The sequence below is a fragment of the Lithobates pipiens genome, unplaced genomic scaffold (genome assembly GCF_037356315.1).
Source record: "Lithobates pipiens isolate NorthernLeopardFrog02 unplaced genomic scaffold, aLitPip1_a1.2 Scaffold_11, whole genome shotgun sequence".
Taxonomy (NCBI): Eukaryota; Metazoa; Chordata; class Amphibia; order Anura; family Ranidae; genus Lithobates; species Lithobates pipiens.
In genome coordinates, this window is record NW_027507696.1 from 5,512,389 (window position 1) to 5,536,654 (window position 24,266).

The window sequence follows — 24,266 nt, forward strand, 5'->3', positions numbered from 1 at the left end:
TTTGTGTTGGGAGGGGGAATGAGAGAAGAAGATTTGTGCTTAGAGGGAGAATTTGGGGGACATTTGTGCTGGGAGCGGGGATTTCCATGGGGGGGGGGGGGGGCAGGAGGAAAGGTGTACTGGAAAGGGAAATTGGCAAATTTTAGGGGTATAGAATTTGTGCTAGGTGGATTTTTTTTGGGGGGGGGGGGGATTTGAGCTGGGAGGGATTAGGGGAATGGGGGGGGCACAGATTTGTGCTGGGAGGGGGGGATTTCAGCGGGGGGAATGATTTGTACTCGGACGGTAAATTATGTTTAGGGGGAGTGAAAAGGATTAGTGCTCAGTTTTTTTGTTGAGGAGGATTTTTGTTGCCACATATAGCTTATACATTTTAAGGGGATGAGGGGCGCAGTTTGGCATGTTCACTCTGGGCTCTAGAAGACCTAGTCCCAGCAATGGGGATGGGCATAATATTTCTGCAGACTGCGTAGCCCGAGACTTAGGAGGCTTCATATTCAGATGGGTGCTGGGACTCTAACTCACTTCTTTCTAGCTGACAATCAATACATGGTAAATAGATGTTTGTACTTGTAAAGAAGCGGTTGCACGGGGGCCCAAAACTTTACCAGCACAGCTGTCAATATGTAATTTCCTGTTCAAACATGGGACATTTTACACACGTATTTGCAAAATTTTGTTAATTAAAAGTAACTAGGTTTACTGTAGTTTAAAAAAAAAAAAAAAAACATTTGTTTTTTCTCTAAGTGCTTACAGAAAAGATTGTTAAAACGTAAAATATAGATATGGCTCTATCCAATTTCTTTCTAAAATAAACAAGAGCACACCGCAGACTTGGTCATATATGCAGATGCCACTATTATAATATATTACAGAAAATATTTAGTATACACAAAAATAAAGATCAGAATTTGGAATGGGTGCCAGTTGAAATGAAGTGGACACTTTGCAAAGTGCCTGTCAACCATATTGTGCACTTTAAGATATTAAAAAAAAAATGCAGCATGTCAGCTCTCAAGGATCCAGCAAAGTTACAAGCCATGAAACGTATTTTCATGCCATCTACAAAGTGGTGACTTTCGCATACTGATAGTTCAAAGGGTACACAGTTTAATACACGGCAACTAACCAGACACCTAATTCCATTGCTAAGCCACCTTCAAAGCTGACACCTTATTGGCTGTTACAAGGCAGTGGTTTTTGGCACATTTTCATAGGTAAAAAAAAAAAAAAAAGTCAAACTTTTAGGGAACATCGTCATGAACTTCTGCTATTTTGTCTATGGAGTTCAAAAGCTGCGCCACAATATTTAAAGCTTCGGCTCCGGACACCAACTGCCTGTGAAGTAGAGTAAATGACAGTAAATAAAAGCAAAGCAGATATTATGTAGTTAAATAATATGAACAGAAAATATAGCTTACTTTATAGAGACCTGGGCACCGCTCACCGCCTTGTGCAGGTTTTCCAACGCCAGGTTGGCATTTTGTTTTACAGCATTCATTCCGGCCGTCTCGCCCTTCCGTAAAGCTTCGTTCTCTGCCTTGTAGGTGTTCAACTGAATCTAAAGGAGACAAAGGAGTCACAACAGGACAAGGTAGTGGTTAAAAATAACTTTTAAAAATTGACTGTGTTTCATAACCCTTACAGAAGCTGCTAAGATTGTATAAAAATACAGCCTTTTCCCCCTTTTAGTTATACATGTGAATGTGACTAGCTTAGTGTAAATAATCTTATCAGTGTGTAATAATAATTTAGAAACATTATTTCAATATTGAATTTTTAATTCTATGTGCACATGGGGGCAGTCATATTTCCTCATTACTTATGCAGGCTTTACTTCCAGCACAGTAACGGGGCAAAGTTTCCCTTTATCAAGGTCACAGTATATATATATATATATATATATATATATATATATATATATATATATATATATATATATATATATATATATATATTTTAGTAGTCAGCTGCATTTGATCTTTAGCCAAGGTTCACACTTGTGCGATGCGGGAACCAGCGTGATTACAGTGCCAGTTCCCACATCACATCTCTCCCGCAGGCAGTTCACACTGTCCTCTGCAAACCGCTGTGGGTGTCAATAAATAGTTGACCTCTCTGTGGCCTTTGATAGTGTTGACCACCCGCTCCTTCTCAATAAACGACATTCTCTTGGCCTCCGAGATTCCGCTCTATCCTGGTTCTCTGCCTATCTATCACAGCGCTCCTTCAGTGTTGTCTACAACTGTCTCCTCTCCATTGCCTCTTTCTGTGGGGATCCCCCAAGGCTCTGTTCTTGGACCCCTTCTCTTCTCTATCTACACCTCCTTCCTTGGTCACTTGATAACCGCCCACGGCTTCCAATACCATTTATACGCCCATGACACCCAAATCTATCTGACTACTCCTCACCTCACTCCTCCAGTCTCCTCTTTTTTTTAACGCAAAAACTGTGCTCTTTTGGTTTTTTGGTTCAATATACTTCAATGGAGAAGGTGCAGAAAAGCATGTAATAATATGTTTTTATGGCAATTGTGTTTTTTAATCTGCCCAACAACAAATTACCTTTTTTTTTTTTTTTTTTTTTTCCTTTTAAGGTCATTAACCGATTAATCGATTATTAAAAACAATAACCCACCAACTAATCGATTATGAAAGACCAAGTTAGACTTACCGGTAACTTGTTTTCCAGAAGTCTTTCAGGATAGCGACTCCTCCCTCCTCGTTAGGAAACACCTTCTTCCTCCAGACTTTAAAGGGAGGCGCCTCCCTACCACACCTCAGTTGTAGAAGAGAACCTCCGGCCCCGGCTGGAACACATAAACACATACGTTAGTCACAGCGTAGCATAATACAATACCATAGGGCGGGATGCTTGCTGTCCTGAAAGACTTCTGGAAAACAAGTTACCGGTAAGTCTAACTTGGTCTTTCCCAAGGCGTCTTTCAGGACAGCACCTGAGAGGATAACAGAGACTTACCCCTTAGGGCGGGACAACAGCTTGCAGGACCTTTCTGCCAAATGCCTGATCGCTGGCCGAAGTGAGGTCCACTCTATAATGTTTCACAAATGTGTGAAAACTCGACCATGTCGCCGCCTTGCAGATCTGCTCAGGGGTGGCACCAGCTCTCTCTGCCCACGTAGACGCCAGAGCCCTGGTTGAGTGTGCACAAATTCCTGCTGGAGGGGATAATCCTGCCTGGGAATATGCCTCCGAGATAGCTAATTTCAGCCATCTAGCTAAAGTAACTTTAGAAGCTTGAAAACCCTTTTTTCTTCCTGAGAAAAGTACAAACAGTGAAACTGAACGTCTGAAGGACTCCGTCCTCTTTAGAAAACTCAGCAGAGTCCTCCTGATGTCCAAAGTATGGAAAAGAGTCTCCTTATTTCCTTTGGGGTTAACACAAAAGGTTGGCAGTACTATGTCCTGTATACGGTTCTGAACTGAAGCTACCTTCGGTAAGAATTTTGCATCTGTTCTAAGAATAACTCTGTCAGGAAAAATGGAAAGATATGGTTCTTTAACTGACATGCATTTAGCTCACTGATCCTGCGTGCAGAGACAATGGCAATCAGAAAAACGGTTTTTAATGTGAGAAACCTAAGGGAAGCCTCCACAAGAGGCTCAAAAGGCCCCTTTGTTAGAGACTGTAGGACTAACGACAAATCCCATCTAGGAAAAACCTTAATCGGAACTGGCCTAGATCTTTTAAGGGCTCTAAAGAATCTGATCACCAGCGGATCTGAGGCCACAGATTTCTCTAAGAACACTGTCACAGCTGCTACCTGCACCCTCAGGGTACTAACTGCCAGTCCCTTGTCTGCTCCATCTTGTAAAAAACTCCAAGATGGAGACAAGGCTCCCTGGCACCTGGGTGGCTGAAAAACACCAAGTTTTATAACGCTTCCAAACCTTAGAATAGATGGCCCCCGTAACCCTTTTCCCACTTGCCAAAAGGGTAGAGATCAAACGGTTGGAAAACCCCTTGCTCCTAAGGAGCTGCCTTTCAGAAACCAGGCCGTGAGGGCCAGGCTGGCCACTCCTGGATGGTTTACTGGGCCCTGCAACAACAGATCGTGCCTGAGGGGCAGATGCCAACAAGGCTTGATTGCCAGACCTAGAACTGTCGAAAACCAGGCCCTTTTTGGCCAAAAGGGCGTGATTAGAATAACTGGCACCTTCTCCCTCTGAATTTTCCTTAAAATTAACGGGATTAACTGAAATGGGGGGAAAGCGTAGCAAAGACGAAATTCCCATGGATAAGCTAGCGCATCTGTGCCCAGCGAGCCATCGCGACTGTCCAGGGAAAAGAACTGGGGAACCTGGGCGTTCACCCTTGAGGTGAACAGGTCCACCTCTGGTAAACCCCATTTTCCGGCAATCATTGCAAATACCTCCGGGTTTAGAGACCATTCCGCTTCCTGAATAGCGTTTCTGCTTAGGAAGTCCGCTAACCTGTTTAGATCCCCTTTTAGGTGGACTGCTGATAGGGATAACAAACGTCTTTCCGCCCACCGAAGAATCTCCATGGCCAGTACCTGAAGCGACCTGCTTCTTGTACCCCCCTGTCTGTTTAAATAAGCCATCGCCGTGGCATTGTCTGTTAGGACCTGGAGGTGATGGGACTGGAGTTCCTGAACAAACAACTCCAGAGCCAAGGCAATCGCCTTGAGCTCCCTCCAGTTTGAGGACCTTATTGCCTCCTCTTTGGCCCAGGACCCCTGAGTGAAACGTGTTCCTAGATGGGCTCCCCACCCTCAGGAACTGGCGTCGGTTGTTAGTCTTTTCTCGACTGGAAAAGCCCAGACTAACCCCTCCGATAAGACATCATGTCTTTTCCACCACCATAGGGACCTTTTTACCTGGGTTGACACTCTTACCTCTGCCTCTAGGGATGCCACTATGTGATCCCAAGATTTGAGAAGGAAAGCCTGCAGACACCTGAAATGCATTCTTGCCCACTGGACTGCTGGCATTGTTGAAGTTAGAACCCCCAAAGCTGACATAACCTGTCTTACTGTCAGATTTTGGCTGGTCTGTAATAAAGACACTGCACCGGAAATCCTGTCCTTTTTGTCTAAGGGAAGGAAGATTTTTTGATCCACCGAATTTATTAGATACCCTAAAAACCGAATCTCCTGAGATGGGTTTAGGGACGACTTTTGGAGGTTCAAATTCCACCCCAACGTCTCCAGATGGCTGCGAGCCTTGCCTAGATTGATCTGCAATTCCTCGCTGGATGGGGCGAAAAACAGAAGATCGTCTAAACAAGGAATAACTGCGATTCCCTGAAGTCGCAGCGGCGCTAAAGCTTCTGCCATTACTCTGGTAAAAATTCGGGGAGATGATGACAGGCCGAAGGGTAGGGCCCTGACTGGAAATGATGAACCACACCCCCCAACCTCACCGCCAGCCTGAGGAACTTCTGAGACTGGGGAGAGATCGGAACATGTAGGTATGCGTCTTTTAAATCTACCGATGCCATAAAACATCCTGGCGTCAACAGATTTCTGACTGAAAAAATTGAGTCCATTTTGAACTTCCTGTACCTTATGGACTCGTTTAACGGTTTCAGGTTGAGAATCAACCGAAATTTTCCTGTCGGTTTCTTTACTAGGAAAACATGGGAATAAAACCCCTCCTGCTGTTCTTGCAGGGGTACCTGTACTACTACACCCTGTTGCATCAGTTCCTCTAGAGAGGACTTCATGGCCAGGGCCCTTGCTGGGTCCCGCGGGGTGTTGGTAATCAGGAACCTCCTTGGGGGGTTGTTGACAAACTCGAGCGAGTAACCCTGCGCGAGAGTGGTCAGGATAAACTGATTTGAAGTTATCCCTGACCACTGCGGAAGAAATTCTTGTAGTCTTCCGCCCACCCGCAGATACAAGTCATTGCGATTTTTCGGCCTGTGTAGGAGGACGGAAGAGAATTCCGCCTCTACCCTTCGGCTTCGGGGCGGACCAACTTTTCCTTCTCCCCTGCAACTTGCTGTCCTGATCCTGAGTTTTTTTGAGGTCGAAAAAGACGTTTTGGTAACTGCTTTTTCTTTTTGACCGGAAAGGATCTTTTCTTATCGGCTGTCTTGTCGAGAATATTATATCTTAATTGCCTCAGCTGAGGCATCTGCAACCTAAGCCACTGCCGTAATCAGGGTAGGAAAAGAATCTAAGATTTCCTGTTTGGGGGAATCTGCAGCTATATGTGACTTTAACTGGTTAATCCAGTATTCTAAATTTCTGGCTACACACGTTGTGGCCATTGCTGGTTTTAAATTGCTCAAAACTGATTGCCACGATCTCTTGAGCAAAAGATCCATGCGTTTGTCCATCGGATCTTTTAAAACTCCCATGTCATCAAAGGACAGATCCGTGGACCTTGAAACCTGGGAAAAGGCGGCATCCAGTCTGGGCACCTTGTTCCACACTGCTGCAGGGTCCTCCTCAAAAGGAAAACACCTTTTGTGGGCTTTGGAGAAAAAGGGCTTTTTCTCTGGATCCTGCCATTCTTTCCTAATGGCCTCAGAGATGACCGGATGAACTGGGAACGTTTGGCCCTTAGGCACACCCAACCCAGCATACATGCGGTCATGGAGTGATAATTCCTTTTTCCCCTCACTTAAACCAAGTGTAGCATGAATGGCTTTAAGGAGCCCATCGACCTCTTCAAGGGACAGTTTGAATTTAGAGGGGGCTACCTCAGAATCCTCCAACTCCTCTTCCGAATCTTTAACGGAAAGAGCAGTGGACTGCTTTTCCCTATCTGAAGGGTCTTCAGGCAGAGATTCCAACACCGGGATTGAGAGAGACCCCTGGGAAGACTCTGAAGTGGAAGGCTGACTAGCAGCCGGGTTTGCTAGTGAGTCACGAAAATTCTGAATCGTGGCGTATAGCTCCTTCTTTACAGAGGCCACCAGATCCTCACATACAGAGGCAGATTCCTCCTTAACTAAAGAAGTAATGCAGGGACTGCATAGGGTTTTCTTCCAATTTTCTCCCAGCTTGGCCCTGCAAGAAGGACATCTTTCCTTTGGGTCAGAGCTCTTAGCCTATGAAGAAAAAGACAAAAAAGGGAAAAAAAAACAGGGAACCCTTAGTGAGACCCAGTCTCAGCCTTGATAGGGATCACCACACAGGTGCACTGAGAAGAAACCAGTCAGCTTCTAGTGCCCAGACAGGCCCCTTGCCACCAGGGGGGAAAGAAAAAAGAGAGCGAGACCAAACGCCAGGAAATAAAAGAAGGCAGACTTTAACCGCTGCCTCTTACCTGGGCTTTGCTGGTGCCTGTGCCTGTCCCCACCGCTGCAGACGCTGAATTTTCCATTACAGGTGTGCAGAGATCCACTTGTGGCTACACGCCGCCTCCGGACTCCAATAATGCAGCTGCACTGGACCAGAAGCGGAAAAAAGGCACCAGCACCTGTCCTCCCTCCTCCCCCCTGCGTCCACGCCGGAAACGACGTTTCAGCCGACCCGATGACCCGCTCTGTCACTTCCGGCTACGAACGTACGGGCCACCGAGTCTTCGGCTCTCTCCGAGCACAAGAGGGGAAGAGGAGCCCCTTGCTACCGCTGCCGAGGCCTGGGTAGGTCGGGAGGACAGCGGGTCTCTAAAGGAGGAAAAAAAGGGAAAGAAGCCTAGTCCCCCAGGAACACCTGAGAGAAACTGACTCCCTCCCAGAAGATGTTCCCTCCGGGCCGGAGGAAACACAATAACTGAGGTGTGGTAGGGAGGCGCCTCCCTTTAAAGTCTGGAGGAAGAAGGTGTTTCCTAACGAGGAGGGTGGAGTCGCTATCTCTCAGGTGCTGTCCTGAAAGACGCCTTGGGAAAATAATCTTTAGTTGCAGCCCTAATTATCACTACTGTCACACTAATAGATGGTAATACAAGAATTCTAGGGGGTCAAGCGCCCTTTAGCCATTTCTTTCCTTATTCATGCTTAGACATTTAAGGCAGTGTATTAGCTGGCTGAATAACATCCACAAAATGTTTTGTAAGGTCTGTAAGAGTCTTTGATAGTTGGTATGACCTCATACTTTGGATCATGAAGGCGTTAACTGTCATTCTGCACCTACCTGGAGAAGAGCCACTTCCTGCTTCAGTTTGGTCACATGATTCTCAGCCTTTGATGCCCTTTTCTGGAAGATAAAAAGAGATTCAGCAACCTGATCAAATCGTATATCAGCAAGTCACATGACCTCTAGTACTGACCGTCATCATTTGCAGATTGGCCTCCACCTGTTGCACCATGGACTCCAAGTCCTGTGCCTCCTTCTGCTCCTCCAGAATCTTCGTCTCCAACTTTGTCTGAAGATCTTTGACCCTAAAACATACATTCTATCATGTAAATAGAGTAAGCCTTTTATCTGTCTAGTATTAATAAAAGAAGAGGATGCAAGACAAACTTCTTTACCTCCACAGTGGAGCTGCCATCCACATTTTATTAATCCTTTCATGCCTAAGGCCCCTTTCACACTGGGGCGCTTTTCAGATTAGCGCCTGTGTAGCGCCTGAAAAAAATATGGCCCCTTTCACTCCAGTGTGAAAGCCGGAGTGCTTTCACACTGGAGCGGTGCGCTAGCAGGACGGTGAAAAAAGTCCTGCTAGCCGCATCTTTGGAGCGGTGAAAGGAGCAGTGTATTCACCGCTCCTACCCATTAAAATCAATGGGACAGCGCGGCTATACCGCCGGCAAAGCGCCGCTTTGCGAGCGGTTTTAATCCTTCTTCGGCCGCTAGCGGGGGTTAAAACCACCCCGCTAGCAGCCGCAGACCACCACTAAAGCGGCAGTAAAAAAAAAAAATTAGGGTAAAGTTAGCGGCGCTTTACCGCCCCAGTGTGAAAGGGGCCTAAGCCTTTTTCTGACATTTGTTGCTTACAAGTTAAAATCTGTATTTTTTGCTAGGAAATTAAAATAGCGATTGTTTATATATATATATATATATATTTATATATATATATATTAAATATTTTATGTCACACGGTATTTGCTCAGCGATCTTTCAAACACAATTTTGTTTGAAAAAATACACTTTCATGAATAAAAAAAAAAAAAAAAAAAACAGTGAATTTACCCCAATTTTTTTCTTGAATTATGTGCAAGATGATGTTATGCAGAGTAAATAGATACCCAACATGTCATGCTTTGAAATTGTGCAAACTCGTGGAATGACGACAAACTACGGTACTTAAAAATCTCCATATGCAACGTTTTATAATTTTCTACAGCTGCAGGCATCACCCAAGTACAACCCCTTCAATCGGAGGCTGCATATTTGCGTACGGTCGGCATTAAGGGGTTAATGGGTTGAGTAGTAGTGATATGAAACTCCTCCTTGCTGCTAAGCCCCATCCCTTTCACTGCAGTATTTCAGAAAATGTAAACATGCCATTGTACTATCATATAATGTCCCCCATCGGATAGTGTCCGATGTGTACTGCGCATGCGCAGTACACAGGACACCCACATTCCGAAAATACCTGAAGATGAATGGCGCTTGCGCCGTGAGTCCAGGTTCTAGCCCCACCATCCAAATGGACATAGAGTTAGAATAAAAAGAGCAGAGCGCAGCGAGGCCATGCCTGAAGCGTGGCGAGCGACCCTCTAAAATGTTCACCCCTATGTCCACTTGGAAGGTGGGGCTTGCACCTCCACTCACAGCACAGGCGCCGTTCATCTTTGGAGATTTTCTGAATCTCCTTCTGCTCCGTACTGCGCAAGCGCTGCGCCTCAACACTTCTAGATGGCCGGACGATATATATCAGAACACCATCTCAGAGATTTGCCCAGTTAAGGACGGGAGCAGAAAATATGGCACCATTCAGAATGAAAAACCACAGGTACATGCAACAGCAACTTTAACCACTTGCCTACTGGGCACTTTTACCCTTTTCCTGCCCAGACGAATTTTCAGCTTTCAGTGCTGTCACACTTTGACTGACAATTGCACAGTCATGCAACACTTTACCCAAACTAAATTGTTTGCATTTTTTTGAGACAGAAAGAGCTTTCTTTTGGTGGTGTTTAATATCGCCACTGTGCTTTTTTATTTTTTGCCAAACAAATGAAAAAGACCAAAAATTTTGAGCAAAGAAAAAAAAAAAAAAAAAGTTTTTCTTAGTTTTGGTTCTAAAATTTTGTAAATAAATAATTTGTCTCCTTCACTGATGTGTGCGGATGAGGCTGCACTGACTGGCAGCACTGGTGGGCACTGTTAGGTCTGCACTGATCATCAAGCCCCAATTGTCAATGCACATGTCCCATCACGCTCTGTCAGTCTGAGGGGAGGATTGCCAATATCTGGCAAATCCTGTTTACATCTGTGATCAGCTGTGACTGGACACATCTGATCACATGTTAAAGAGCCGCTGCGATTGGCTATTTACCCTGATCTGTGATCGGCTGCATCCAAAAGGACACAGTGAACACATATCACTGCCGATGCGTCCTGCAGGGGGTGGGCACACAGGCAGCGTGCGGCCACACCTTCATTCGGCTATAGCGCAGTCACAAAGGGTTTAAAGAAAAGATGAATCTGGTTGATGTAATGCTATTGGTCCTTCCTATCATTGTTTCTATGAGATGTATGAGAGCATACGAAAATGGAAACAAGCTGAGCGGAGGGTGAAGAGATAAAATCCACCCAGAACTAAAATATCACTTTTGGGTGGACTAAACCAGGGCTTCTCAACCTTTTACGGTGAAGTACCCCTGCAGGTCTAAAAAAAATGTCCTAAGTACCCCTGTCTCGAGAAAGTCATTTATATTGTTTGGGTGTCATGGTTTCTGTGTAGTGTGGTGTGTAATGTCAGTATGCATTTCTGATGATAGGGGGCGTTGATGAGGCAGCACTGAAAGGGGGCACTGATGAGGTGGCCCTAATGAGGCTGCACTGGTAGTTGGGCATGCTGAAATGTGTAGTTCCTGAGCAGACACAGGGAAGTTTCAGGCAGGACTCACATTACATTAGGATTGCACAGTGGAGAGGAGATCAGTCAGCCTTGGCTGGGGAAACATCTTAAAGCAGTGCAATGGGTTCCATTGATGACAGGACCCCGGGCAGCTGCCGCCGGCCTGACCACCCCCCCGTTGAAACGCCACAGTGCCACGTTAAAAAAAGCCGCTGGGGACTGTATGTGTGCGCAAGAGGCAGAACTCAGGAGACACTGGGCGTACCCCCTGCCCTTGGTGCACGTACCCCCAGGGATACGCATACCACGGGTTGAGAAACCCTGGACTAGACTACAGGGATGTTCAATTCCTTTCACCCGATGCCTGAGACATGCAAGCAGTTTTTATTATATTTTTATTATATTTAGCTCTGCTTTGGGCAAGCAGCAGGGTTTAAAACGAATGGTTGACTCTCTTGTAAAAGCAATTTGAGCGGCTATGTCCCCACCTGCAGGCTGTCCTGTCCCGCTTGGGACACAGGATCGACCAGCCGACGCTTCCACTGATCATAGAGGCAGGCAAAGTCCAGAATCACATTGTCCACCTCTATGATATTGGAAACGGGAAGTGATGATCATTACGTCACTTCCAGTTCCCCCAGCGCCAATTGTAAGAGCGTGAAGCATTGACCCCAGATTTTTCCATAGAGTACCCGTCACTGACTTTTGCTGTCACAAGGGATTTTTACATTCCTTGTGGTAGCAATAGAAGTCATAAAACTAAAAACGACAGCGTAAAAAAAAAAAAAAAAAAAAAAGCAACACAACACCCCCCCTCCCTGCAAAGTCGAATGCATGCATTGGTTCCGCATGAGCGCAAACAGCGATCATCCAACACATATGAGGTATTATCACGTCAGGTCATGAAAGGTGTGAAAGTGGTAATCTGTGAAGGCCTTTAAAGTGGTTGTAAAACAACCCATTCAGTTTAAAATAGAAATGAAAGGCAAAACATGTTTATATAGATATAAAAATACATAACGAATGAATACCTTTTCTGTGATCACATTCCCTCTGTTCTCAGCTGCATAAGAGCTGTGGGGAGGAGAAGCAGCAGCACACTGAGCTACCCAGTGAAAGGCTGTGCAGTGAGGGCATGTCAGGACAAGTCTGATCATTGGAGGAGAGAACACTGAGTTCCCAGTATAGCTAGAGATCTGACCATGCTGTAATCTCCTGCTTAGTGTGGTCAGTTTTTAATAGGAAAGCAAGGGGACAGACAAGAACACCAGGGATTTCACTTAAAGGAAGCAATACAAGGAGAACAGGATACTTTCTCACACAAGTACATGGTACAGCAGGCACATATCAGGAATATGAAGTGTTGGCGTAACAAACTCTATAAAGCGTCACCAATGGATGCTATATTAAAGGGTGATGTTTTATATCCATTTTCTCAGCATAACATCTTTTATATTTTACCAAACCAAACATTGGGAAATATATATATTTTTTATTTTTTTATTTTAATGCAAAAAAACACAATTGTATTTGAAAAAACACTGCGCAAATACCGCATAACATAATAAATTGCAACACCCACCAATTTATTCTCTAAGGCACATGTGTCAAACATAAGACCCACCAGCTGAATCTCGCCCCTCAAGCTATTTAATGTGGCCCAGTGTCACGCCCAGGGTCTTTTTTTTTAGCCGGAGCGTGACGGAACTCTGTTCTGTCACCTCTGACTCTCACCCTCCTCTCACCTCTGTCACTTTTAAACACAGAAGACTTTTGTGTTTACAGATTTCCTCTCACCGGCTCTCAAAGGTCCCTGCCTGCCCTGCAATCATGATGGGGACATTGGAGATGCAGGTGCATTGTGGGATGGGGCATTACGTGGTAAGCTGCACTGTGATCATCTGTACCCAGGTGCATAGATGCCAATAAAATGATTGCTTGCACTGTCAGAAAGTACTAGAGCCAGGCCGGATAGGCGGGATGGAAGGAAGCTTTTGGTGGGTAGAGGGGTAGATGAGGGCAGTGGAGGGAGATATGTGCAGGGGTGGGGGATGGGGGAAGAGTGGTGCAAAGGTCAAAGCTGAAGAGGGGTGCAAGTGAGATGTTGATAGCCTGTTACACTGGGCATAGCACACCCCTAAACCCTGCACTCTGTACACAACGCATTCCTGAATGCCACACATAACGCACTCCTGGTATTTATTGATCCTGTAACTGGGCCACGCCTACCGTTCGATGTGGTTTTGCGCGGGTGGGGGGGGGGGATGTTGTGGTTGAGTTCCTGCATCTATTCTCCAGGGAAAAAGATTCCCTGGATACATTTATATAATCTTACAAATACAACCGGCCTTTTGAGGGGAAGTATATAGCTGATGTTTGGAGGTTCCAAAAAATCCTCTAGCAAAAGAAAAACCAAAAAAAAACATTAACAGTTTAAGTCGCCATAAAGCGCCTTTAATTTTTAAAAGCCGCAGACATTCCTAAAAGCCCCTCTGCCTAATAAACATCAACCCTTCATATTTTCCATCCTGGGAAAAATAAATTTTTTTTTTTTTTTTTTTTATTATCAGGACAAGTAGATTGGGACCCCAATTTAGCACCTTGGACAAGTAGTTTTTTTTTTTTTTTTTTTAATTTCCACACTTCTGGACTAACATTGTAGTATATTAAATCTGAGTCTGCTTACTTTTCTGCCTGGGATTCGTTTAACCCTTGGAGTTCCTGTACTTTCCGTTTTAAACGATTATTCTCCTGCTGCAGCTAAACACCAAACAGAGAACAAATCACACAAAGCAAAATATAGACCACATGCATTATTCACACCGGACAGACACATTTTTGTTTTCGTTACTAGCAGGTCAGGCCATCCAAATAATTGCCCAGATCTGAGATAACATATTGCAAACTTAGCCCTTGTACACACGGTCGGACATTCCGACGGAAAATGTCTGATCGGACCTCGTTGTCGGATAATCCGACCGTGTGTGGGCTCCATCGGACTGTTTCCATCGGAATATCCGACCGACAACGTTTTAGAGCTGGGCTATAAAATTTGCTGACAACATGATCCGATCGGACTTTGTCCGATCGTTTGTAGAGAATTCCGATCGGACAAAGTGCCACGCATGCTCAGATCAAATTACGAGACCAAAGCTACCATGTGTATGCAACACAAGTTTCGGACAAAATCCGACGGATTTTGTCGTCGGCATGTCCGACCGTGTGTACAAGGGCTCACACAAGTTAAAGAAAAAATAAATGTACATAATCATGGCCAGACACAGGGCGCCTTGTTAGGAATATGACAGTCACACAGGACCCAAAGACTGGGAGATGGCGAACCATATGCCGCGTACACACGACGGGACTTTTTGACAGCAAAGGTCCGACGGAACGAGTCTGTCGAACAATTCGATCTTGTGTGGTCTCCATCGGACCTTTGCTTGCCAAAAATCTGGCGGACTTTAGAAATAGAACATGTTTTCAATTTTTCCACCGGAACTCCGGCAGACCGAGAAATCCTTTCGTGCGTATGCTAGTCCAACGGACAAAAACCGACACTAGGGCAGCTATTGGCTACTGGCTATGAACTTCCTTATTCTAGTCCGGTCGTACGTCATCACGTTCGAATCCGTCGGACTTTGGTGTGATTGTGTGTGGCCAAGTCCGATCATTTGGGAAGTCTGTCGGAACTCCGCCGAAAGTACGTCGGACCTAGTCCTTCGAAAAGTCCCGTCGTGTGTACACGGCAATACAGTGACCTCTGCTGCTAAACCAGAGGTACCCACATTGCATTGTGGGATGCTGTTGAGGTGTGCCTTAAGCCCCATACACACGATCGGACTTTGTACAAACTTTCCCGTGGACTTTTGTACAAAGGGCGTGGTCCACAAGTTTGTATTGCATACACACGGTCGGACTTTTTGACAACAAACACGAACGTAGTGACATCACAACGTACTGACGCCACTTCAAAAGAGGACGTTCAATGACTCCAGCATCACCTTTGGTCAACTTCTGTACTGTAGTCTGATCTTTTGCATTGGTTCTGAGCATGGCGTGTTTGTACCTTGTACAAAAGTCCGATGCTTTTGCGTACACATGATCGGACTTTGCTCCATCGGACTTTTGTTGCCAGAAAGTTTGTCCGTTCGCACAGCCAAAAGTCCGATGAAAACAGAAAAAGTTTGTCCGATGGAGCGTACACACAGTCGGATGTTGCTCCAAAACAGCTAATTTGCATGTTTGTTGTCAAAAAGTCCGACCGTGTGTACGGGCCTTAAAGGTGGCCACACACACACACAACCATTAGGTCATACGACTGATCAATCAGTGGGACTAAAATTATTCAATTGAATAAAAACTGCAACCCAAAGATGCTCCATTCAATCTATTTAGTGAACTCTTGATCGATTTCAACTATGTTTACAGTTACAACTGATAGTAATTTGTGATCGAATTGGTTACAGGCAATCTACGTGTATGAACATCTTAGGCTTTGATTTTAGGGAAAGCATCAAGAAAAGTAATATGGTAGCTTCCACAACTGACTTGCTCTTTGAAGGTGCATTTTATGATCTAGTGCAGTGATGGCGAACCTTGGCACCCCAGATGTTTTGGAACTACATTTCCCACGATGCTCATGCACTCTTCAGTGTAGTTGAGCATCATGGGAAATGTAGTTCCAAACCACAAGGTTCGCCATCACTGATCTAGTGAATCAATCTTCCAGATCAAGTATGCAGCTAGCGAAGTAACACAGAAAAGTACATACTGGTTTCAATTTCATGATGTAAAAAACCCAGTGGGGGGGGGGTCCTAATTTGTGTCCATAAGACAGTATTTATGAATATGGCTAAATGGCACTTACCGCCTCATAATTTATCTGCAGTGTTTGAAAGTGCAAATCTTCCATAGAATAATTAACAGTGTCATTAGTGGGATCTGCCTTAGCAGAAGGAGAGACCGCTCTGGCAGGCAGCCATGCTGTAAATGGATCACCGCTGGAGATGCCACAATATTGATATGATTCGTCACAGAAGCTGCCCTGTGATGTGTCAATATCATGTGTTTGTTCAATAACCGATGGGTGATAACTCCCACTCCAGTCCCCATCCTCATCCTCGTCATCGTCCAACAAATCATCTGCAACTGTTGGGTCTTTAAAAAATGTCTCCTGGTATTCGGGACTCAAATGCAACACACTGCAGTGCTTGGAAGTCAGGGTGGTACTTTGTTTGGTGTCCTGAAAAAAAAAAAATTTAATAGTTTTAGAATAAACTGCTTTCTCCAGCACAGTGGAGGAAGATACTGTGTACGCTAAATTCAATACAATGGAAACAGTAAACCTGACCATCATCAGGAGTGATGTTATACCGACTAATTTTGTGTGTAAAACAGTAACCAGATAAGTATTTAGACCTGGGGTGGCCAACCAGTGGGCCGCGGAGCCCTCTGGTGTGGCCCGCGAGTTCCCTCTGTGGGATGGCAGATTGGCAATCTTGAATCATGGGTTGCAGACCAGTCATCTCAGAGCATATGTGTTGTTACTGAAGCAAAGCAAGCAGCTGTGGAGCAGAGCTGTATAAGCTGATGCTTCCTGTATAGCGCCGTCTCTTGCCACAGGCGGAGTGATACCAAATGCACTCTGCCGGGGCCAGCACCCGCAGGCGATACCTGAATGGAAGACTGTTATTAAAGGTCAGTTTATTACTAAACTTGTAGTGTATATATGGGCATATCTGCGCAGTGGTTACTAGGCTGCTTTCAAACTGATCCGCAGGTGCAGTGCACCTTCAGGTTACCTGCACTGAAGCATAGATTTCTGTTATTACCTGTGGGTTTGGTGAGCTTTCAGAAAGTGCACCACACCTGCAGGGTATAATAGAAGTCTACGGCAAAGTGTAACTAAAGCCCCGTACACACTATCAGTTTTTCCTTCAGATTTACCAAAACCATATAATATGAGGTCAAACCTTAGGAGTTTCAATGTGTATGCAATCAGGCAGGCCCTTCTACTATATGGTTTTGGTAAATCTGAAGGAAAAACTCAGCAGAAAATCTGATAGTGTGTATGGGGCATTACCCGCAGGAAAGACACAGGTGCACACACAATCGGTCCAACTCAATCAAACCCTCCATTCACCTCTATGAAGCAGCAGATGTAAACAGATTTGTGTCCTTTTACACCTGCCTACCTCTAAGCTGCAGCACGGCGGCCAAGACCATACAGCGGTTTACCAGGACAGGTTCCACACAGAACAGGCCTCGCCATAGTCAACCAAAGAAGTTGAGTGCACGTGTTCAGTGTCATATCCAGAGGCTGTCTTTGGGGAAATAGAGGTATGAGTGCTGCCAGCATTGCTGCAGAGGTTGAAGGGGTGGGGGGGGTGTCAGCCTGTCAGTGCTCAAACCATACGCCGCACACTGCATCAAATTGGTCTGCAAGGCTGTGGTCTTAGAAGGAAAATCTAAAATTGATGCACAAGAAAGCCGCAAACAGTTTGCTGAAGACAAGCATAAACTTACAAATATAACAAAATATAAAATGTTATTTAAAAAATTAAAATTCCACATAAAATTCCTAAAACTCTGTACCTGGTGGGGGTTATGTACAACACAATACAAATAATAATGCCTTGTACACATGATGAGAACGCTCGTACAACAGAATGCAACTTTGGAAGTGATGTAATGTGTTTACTTTTGTAAAGTAATGTATTCTTTTGTTTCCGAGCATGCGTGGTCTTGGTCTTCCGATCTTTTTGGGGCGAATAATGTATCGATTAAACAAAAATCGTACTTCAGATAATTTTGCATGAACTTTCATGATCAGCTCTTGAAAGCTGTGTACTCATGATCATGTGTACTAGGCCTAACTATCCCAATGTGAATGTTTATATGATAAATTAAAAAAGACCCTCCCTCCAGTTCAAAAGGTGATGAGGAAGGAAGGGGACTGTAATGCCACCATCACTTCGGTGAGTCAGAAAATTTTTCAGATTCCTTAGCACTATAAAAAATAAAAATTAAAAAAAATCCACAAACCTTGGAGCATTCTACATCATAGTTTTTTGAACTGCTTTTGCTTTTCACAAACTCCTTGAAGGAAAAGGGGTTGGAATCATCTGGAGGTTCACAGTCTGCAATAGAGTGGACAAGAATATATAAATAACTGCTCACTATCCTGGTAACATTTCCTAGCTAATTGTCAGGGCTGGTCGCTCAGCTGTCGGCTAATTGCCAGCTCTCATCTCTCTCCACAGTTACCAGCTGTTCCCGATGATGCTCGTGTGACCTGCCTATTTAAAGCCTTCCAGCTCACTTTTTCCTTTGCCTTCGCGTTGGTCACATCACAAGGAACCATCTCCTGCGGTTTGTTTCAAGACTGGCTTACTGACATCCCTCCTGGCTTCTTATCCTGCTTGCAGTTGCTCTCCTTGGATCCCTGACTTCTGGCCTGGCTGGTTACCAGATCTGGTTAATGAACTTTGGACTGGCTGACTACCCGATCTGACTACTGGACTCTGGCTATGCTTGACTACGCTTTTTCTATTTACCTTTTTATTTTTATTAATAAACAAGTGTGAGTTGATTGTACTTCTGTGTCGGTCTGTTTCATGGTTTCTGACACTAATGTCATCCTCTAAGTGGTTTCTTTCCTTTCTAAAGAAGGAAGTCCTTCCTCCTATTATCAGGATTTAAAGTGAAGAGCTGCTGAAATGACCAAAATACAACTAATTCACATTTTATCACTGTTCCTAAAGCCTCATACACACGATAGGACTTTGTACAAACTTTCCCTTGGATTTTTGTACAAAGGGCGTCGGCCCTGAACTTGTATTGCATACACACAGCAGGACTTTTTCAGCCAACTTTCACCAAACCACGTGGTTTTTCTGCTCTTTACCGCCACCTTTGGTCAACTTCTGTATTGTTGTCTGATCTTTTGCATTGGTTCTGAGCATGCCTGTTTGCACTTTGTACAAAAGTCCTATGGTTTTCTGTACACACGATCAGACTTTGCTCCAATGGACTTTTGTTGCCAGAAAGTTTGTCCGTTCGCACAGCGAACAAAAGTCCGATGAAAACCAAAAAAGTTTGTCCGATGGAGCGTACACACAGTCGGATGTTGCTCCAAAACAGCTAATTTGCATGTTTGTTGTCAAAAAGTCTGATCGTGTGTATGGGCCTTTACAATGGTAAAAGGTAATAAATGACATCATCATAATCTATGAAATTGATTGACTCACTAAGCCCTTGTACACACGGTCAGAGATTCCGACAACCAAATGCGTCGGATTTTGTCCAAAACTGTTGTATACACACGGTCGGACGAAGTTGTCGGAATGTCCGATCGTTCAGAACGTGATGACGTTATTTCGTTACGACGGGACTATGTTCAGGCTAGTAGCCAATAGCTTTGATGTAGGAATTTGATCTGAGCATGCGTGGCACTTTGACCGATCGGAATTCTCTACACATGATCGGAGTATTTTGTCTGAAAATATTTCCGGGAAGTTTGAAAATTGGGTCCGACGGATATTCCGACGGAAACAGTCCGATGCAGACCACACACAGTCGGAATATCCGACAAAACGCGCCGATCGGACACATTCCGTCGGAATCTCCGATCGTGTGTACAAGGGCTTAGTAATATGAATGCTCACTATGCAATGTAAATAGTAAGCCCTCATTCACATTGGAGTGACTTGCGATTTGATATTCTGCCGACAATGGCACTGTTCAAATCGGTGCGACGCCAAGTTTGCAAAAGTAGTTCCTGTATTATTTTTGGCGATTTCAGGTGCGACTTGAATAGACCTCTATGCATGAGGCCGCATGTCTTCCAAGTCGAACGAACAGATGAAGTCGCACAATTTCAAAACCCCAGTCAATGTGAACAAGGGCTAAAGAATAAGTTCACCTTTGGGAACATATTACATGTTCCACACGTATTTAGGGTGGGACATGTAACATGTTCCCACTGCTGCAGCTGCCGTCTGCTGCTCGTTCTCCCTGTAACAGAAGTATAGGGGAGAGGTTCCCTGTACCAGCGGTCATATTTTGAAACCAACGCAGCTGTGAGGGGCTCCACCCACACGGCCGCTTCATTCATACACAGAGCTCTGTATATGGAAAAACAAAAAAAAAAAAAACACCAGTTCCGACATCCTTTGCGGCTGTTGGCTTGTAGTTTTTAAAGAACTACCACCGCGCTGTGGAGAACTGTGGTAGTTCATTGATTTTTCCTGTCAGAATGTACCGAGCAAGCAGATACACTGACAGGTCTACAGGAGACCTACATGGCACCAGTGAACCGATTTACAGGCTCCTTCAACAAAAAATAATACACATTTTTTTTTAACCTGCAAAAAAACGTGCATTTAGATTTTTTTTTTTCTTAAAATTGCACTTATCCTTTAATAAATAAGGGGGAACTGTGTTCACTTTAAATACCCAGTCACGTGCTAGCAAATATCTTTTTTTTTGTTCCCCCTTTCTCTTGCACGTGATTGGGTACTTAAAATAAACCCCCGTTTACCTTACTTACCAACATTCACTATGCACGATGAACATCTTTGGCCCCACTTTGCTAATGACTGTCAGCACAGCAGCAGGCTGGCTAATACAAGAAAGGAAAAAATAAAAAATAAAAAATAAAAACAATCAGGAGCGACCTTTACCATCTTCGATGATCAGGGTCCTGGCTTTCTTCCCAGATGTGCCGAGTCCAGACATGATAAGGTTAACAGTAATAATAAAATGAAAGGCCAGGCGTCAGAGGGTGAAGCTTCTTGACATCATGTTGATTTTGTAGCGGAGGTCTCCCGATCTATTGTGTCCTGGATAAAAAGCAGGAATATTGTTACAGCAAAAGAGTGACACCAAAAAGTCTGCTGGAAAAATGATTATAATCTCCAAGGAATATGTGAGCCAATCAAATCAAGGAATCATTATTGTTGGATGGTTATTCCTTACTACACCAAGCTCTCCGACTTACTGAGTAAGCCTCACTAGCATGCAAGTGGCTTCTACAGAGCTATACAGGAGGATCCCCTGGAAGACGTCATCTGTGACGAAACGGCATAGGGAGGAGCGGCCACCACATACCGCGCTGGTCCCGGAAGCTACGGGCAACGATCGAGAGCTGGCCGGCTCGATATTTGAGAAGCTTTTTTTTTTTTTTTTTTAAACACGACGATTTTTAAATGCATTAATTTATGCTTTTTAATAAAAGTTTTTTTTAAGAGTTACACTATGGAGGCCCTTTTTTGTCTCTTGCATGGGGGGATGAGCATTGCCTAACCCATTGAAACTAAACTGACACGGCAGGGACCATTCTTCTATCTGCATACAGAAACCCTGGCTGGGGAAAGAGCCAATTGCTGTTGAAGATCTCCCTAAAAAGAGATCTTGGGATCCGGTAAGCGGCAGTGTTATCGGTGGTGGAGGATTCTTTCTATCATACCCTGTCACTGCTTGTTTGGGTGCGACTGTGTTACATTACCAGTTAAAGAGGAAGTAAACCCTGATGGGTGTTACTTCCTCTTTGATTCCTTGCAAAGGTAAAGCATAATAGACTACTATGCATTGCATAGTAGTCCATTATGTGTCACTTACCTGACACAGGAGCCAGCGAAGTCACCGCTGTCCCCTTGTGTACGGAGCCTCCATCTTCTTGGTGGGTCTCGCTGCTCCGGCACTGGCATTCGTCGGAGCCACGATGACGTCACTCACGCGCATGCGCACGGGAGCCGCCACTCGCGGCATATCGCCGTTAACTGCAGCTCGCTCAGTGCGCCTGCGTGCTGCTGTCTACGGCGCATGCGCCATAGACAGCGGTGCCTGTCTTTCGGCAAACATCTCCTAAACTGTGTAGGTTTAGGAGATATTTCTTGGACCTACAGGTAAGCCTTAATCTAGGCTTACCTGTAGGTCAAAGTGGTTTGTAAGGGTTTACAACCACTTTAATAGAGCGCTAAGGATTCTCCTTCGCCAGTCTCATTATTTGGTGGATCACTGAATTCAAATATTTGGATATTATTGGACATTATTCTTTATTTCATTTTTTTTTTTAAAGGTCACATCATATTATTTACTTTATTGATCGATTTATTTACATTTAATTGTTTCAGCCTAATCAGCTTTATAGTACAAAAAGAGCAAATAATCACTACTGTAAATATTACTCACTGTTCTACAGTAAAAAAAATAAACCCCTTACAGTAGTGATTATCTGCTTTTTTCTACTATAAAGGGCTCATTTTCGTTTTTTTAACCCCATTATGTTACTAAACGTCTTAGCCCTGGTTCACATCTATGTGTTGGTGCTTTTTGCAGAAATGCACTACAGTTCATTTACATGGTTTCCTATGGGACACGTTCACATCTGAAAGGGTCGGGGACTTTCAACGCAAAATGGTGCTTTATTGGTAAAATATACTTCAATGGAGAAGCTGCAGAAAAGCAACGTAATGCGTTTTTGTAGCAATTTGTGTTTTTTTAATCTGCCCAAAAAAAAAAAATGCAAATTGCAGTAAAATACGTGCGCAAAAATCAAAACGTACAGCAAAAAGCACTGCAGAAAGAGATCAAAAGCAAACTGCATAGCTGTGTACTGAGCCTTATGCTAGCCACACCGATCAATTTCAGATGAAAATATTCAGAAGAAAAATCTTTGTACATTCGCTGAACGAAAGAATTTTGTTTGAAATTTTCACTTGTTTTTTTACATTCTGTTTTTAGAACGAAAACCACATACACTGTCTGAAAATCCCTTTGACTAAGAAGGTTTCTATGATTTCCAAATGTTCCCATCACTGTGGTTGAAAATGAACGTCAATTTGACCCATTTTTTTTTTTAAAGGTTATTAACCGATTAATCGAAACAATAATCGGCCAACTAATCGATTATGAAAATAATCGTTAGTTGCAGCCCTAGTATATATATATATATATATATATATACACATAGACACACTGAGGTACATACACACAGTATGATATGCACACGAGGTGTACATATACACACAGAGTAAAAAAAAATATATATATATAAACCACACAGAGGTGTGTGTGTGTGTGTGTGTGTGTGTGTGTGTGTGTGTGTGTGTGTGTGTGTGTGTGTGTACACATACACACAGTATGATATGCACACACAAGATATAATATGCACACATGAGGGGGGGGGTGTGGGTGTATATATATATATACACCCACACAAAGTAAAATATATACATACACACAGTAAAATATGCACAGCTATGAGAACTTACACTGATACAATGTATCCCTTCTCTTCCCTCTCACAGTTGCTCCCACTCTGGCCCCACCCCTTCCGGATCTACACTCCCGGCGTGACAGGAAGCAGGAAGTGGGACTGAGGTGACAGTCGGAGGTCAGGGGTGAGAGTGCCAAGATGGCGGCCAACATGACGAGGGGCAGAGCATGGCGGGGGATCCAGAGGTAGGACAATAACTTCAGCTACAGAGCAGATCTATCTCTATGTACCTCCTGTCATCATCGCAGTGTCACCCTGATCAGTGCACCCTCCTTCCTTATGTCCCCTATATACTTCCTGACTATCTCTGAGTCAAACCTGATCAGTGCAACCTCCCACCATAGTTCCTTCCATTGTCACCCCGCTCAGTGCAGTCTCCTTCCATAGAGCTCCTGGCACTATCGCTTCTCCCCATTCTACTCCTTACAATGCACTTCTCCCTCCCATTCTCCCCCCCATTCTACCCCTCCCCTTCTCCCCCCTCCCATTCTCACCCTCCCCTCCCTCCCTCCCCCCTCCCATTCTCACCCTCCCTCCCTCCCCCCTCCCATTCTCACCCCTCCCATTCTCACCCTCCCATTCTCACCCTCCCTCCCTCCCCCCTCCCATTCTCACCCTCCCTCCCTCCCCCCTCCCATTCTCACCCTCCCTCCCTCCCCCCTCCCATTCTCATCCCTCCCCCCTCCCATTCTCACCCCCCCCCTCTCCCATTCTCACCCTCCTCCCCCCCTCCCATTCTCCCTCCCCCCCCTCCCATTCTCACCCCCCCCCATTCTCCCCCCCCCCCTCCCATTCTCCCTCCCCCCCCTCCCATTCTCCCTCTTCCTCCCCCTCCCATTCTCCCTCTTCCTCCCCCTCCCATTCTCCCTCTTCCTCCCCCTCCCATTCTCCCTCTTCCCCCCCCCTCCCATTCTCCCTCTCCCCCCCCTCCCATTCTCACCCTTCCCCCCCTCCCATTCTCACCCTTCCCCCCCCCTTCCCCCCCCCCCCTCCCATTCTCACCCTTCCCCCCCCCTCCCATTCTCACCCCCCCCCCTCCCATTCTCACCCTCCCCCCCCCCCCCCTCACACTCT

At 44.9% G+C, this 24,266-nt stretch overlaps 2 protein-coding genes across 2 annotated transcripts in view; one reads left to right on the forward strand and one right to left on the reverse strand.

The window, feature by feature from the left end:
- Window positions 1-241: 241 nt before the first annotated feature.
- On the reverse strand, window positions 242-23,331 carry ENTR1 (endosome associated trafficking regulator 1). The gene is made up of 9 exons (XM_077468219.1): window positions 23,188-23,331; window positions 20,596-20,754; window positions 17,957-18,051; window positions 15,780-16,154; window positions 13,596-13,669; window positions 8,210-8,321; window positions 8,074-8,136; window positions 1,422-1,561; window positions 242-1,338 (listed from the first exon to the last, which is right to left on the reverse strand). The coding sequence occupies exons 2-9, from the start codon at window positions 20,648-20,650 to the stop codon at window positions 1,245-1,247; spliced, it is 1,008 nt and encodes a 335-aa protein (XP_077324345.1). The 5' UTR covers window positions 20,651-20,754; window positions 23,188-23,331; the 3' UTR covers window positions 242-1,244.
- PMPCA (peptidase, mitochondrial processing subunit alpha) overlaps window positions 23,250-24,266 on the forward strand; it is a 31,125-nt gene continuing 30,108 nt past the window's right edge. Inside the window, exon 1 of the mRNA XM_077468218.1 lies at window positions 23,250-23,377. Within this exon, the coding sequence (XP_077324344.1) occupies window positions 23,331-23,377 (47 nt within the window). The 5' untranslated portion in view covers window positions 23,250-23,330. The remainder of the gene's footprint in view (window positions 23,378-24,266) is intronic.

Bases quoted from the DNA above. Each gene is read 5' to 3' on its own strand.
- ENTR1 (XM_077468219.1), bottom strand. From the start codon at position 20,650: ATGTCTGGACTCGGCACATCTGGGAAGAAAGCCAGGACCCTGATCATC. The intron at 18,052-20,595 runs GTAAAGGTCGCT...ACTCTATTGCAG, and splicing joins GACCCTGATCATCGAAGATG to ACTGTGAACCTCCAGATGAT. The intron at 1,562-8,073 runs GTAGGTGCAGAA...TGTCTCCTTTAG, and splicing joins AGGAAGTGGCTCTTCTCCAG to ATTCAGTTGAACACCTACAA.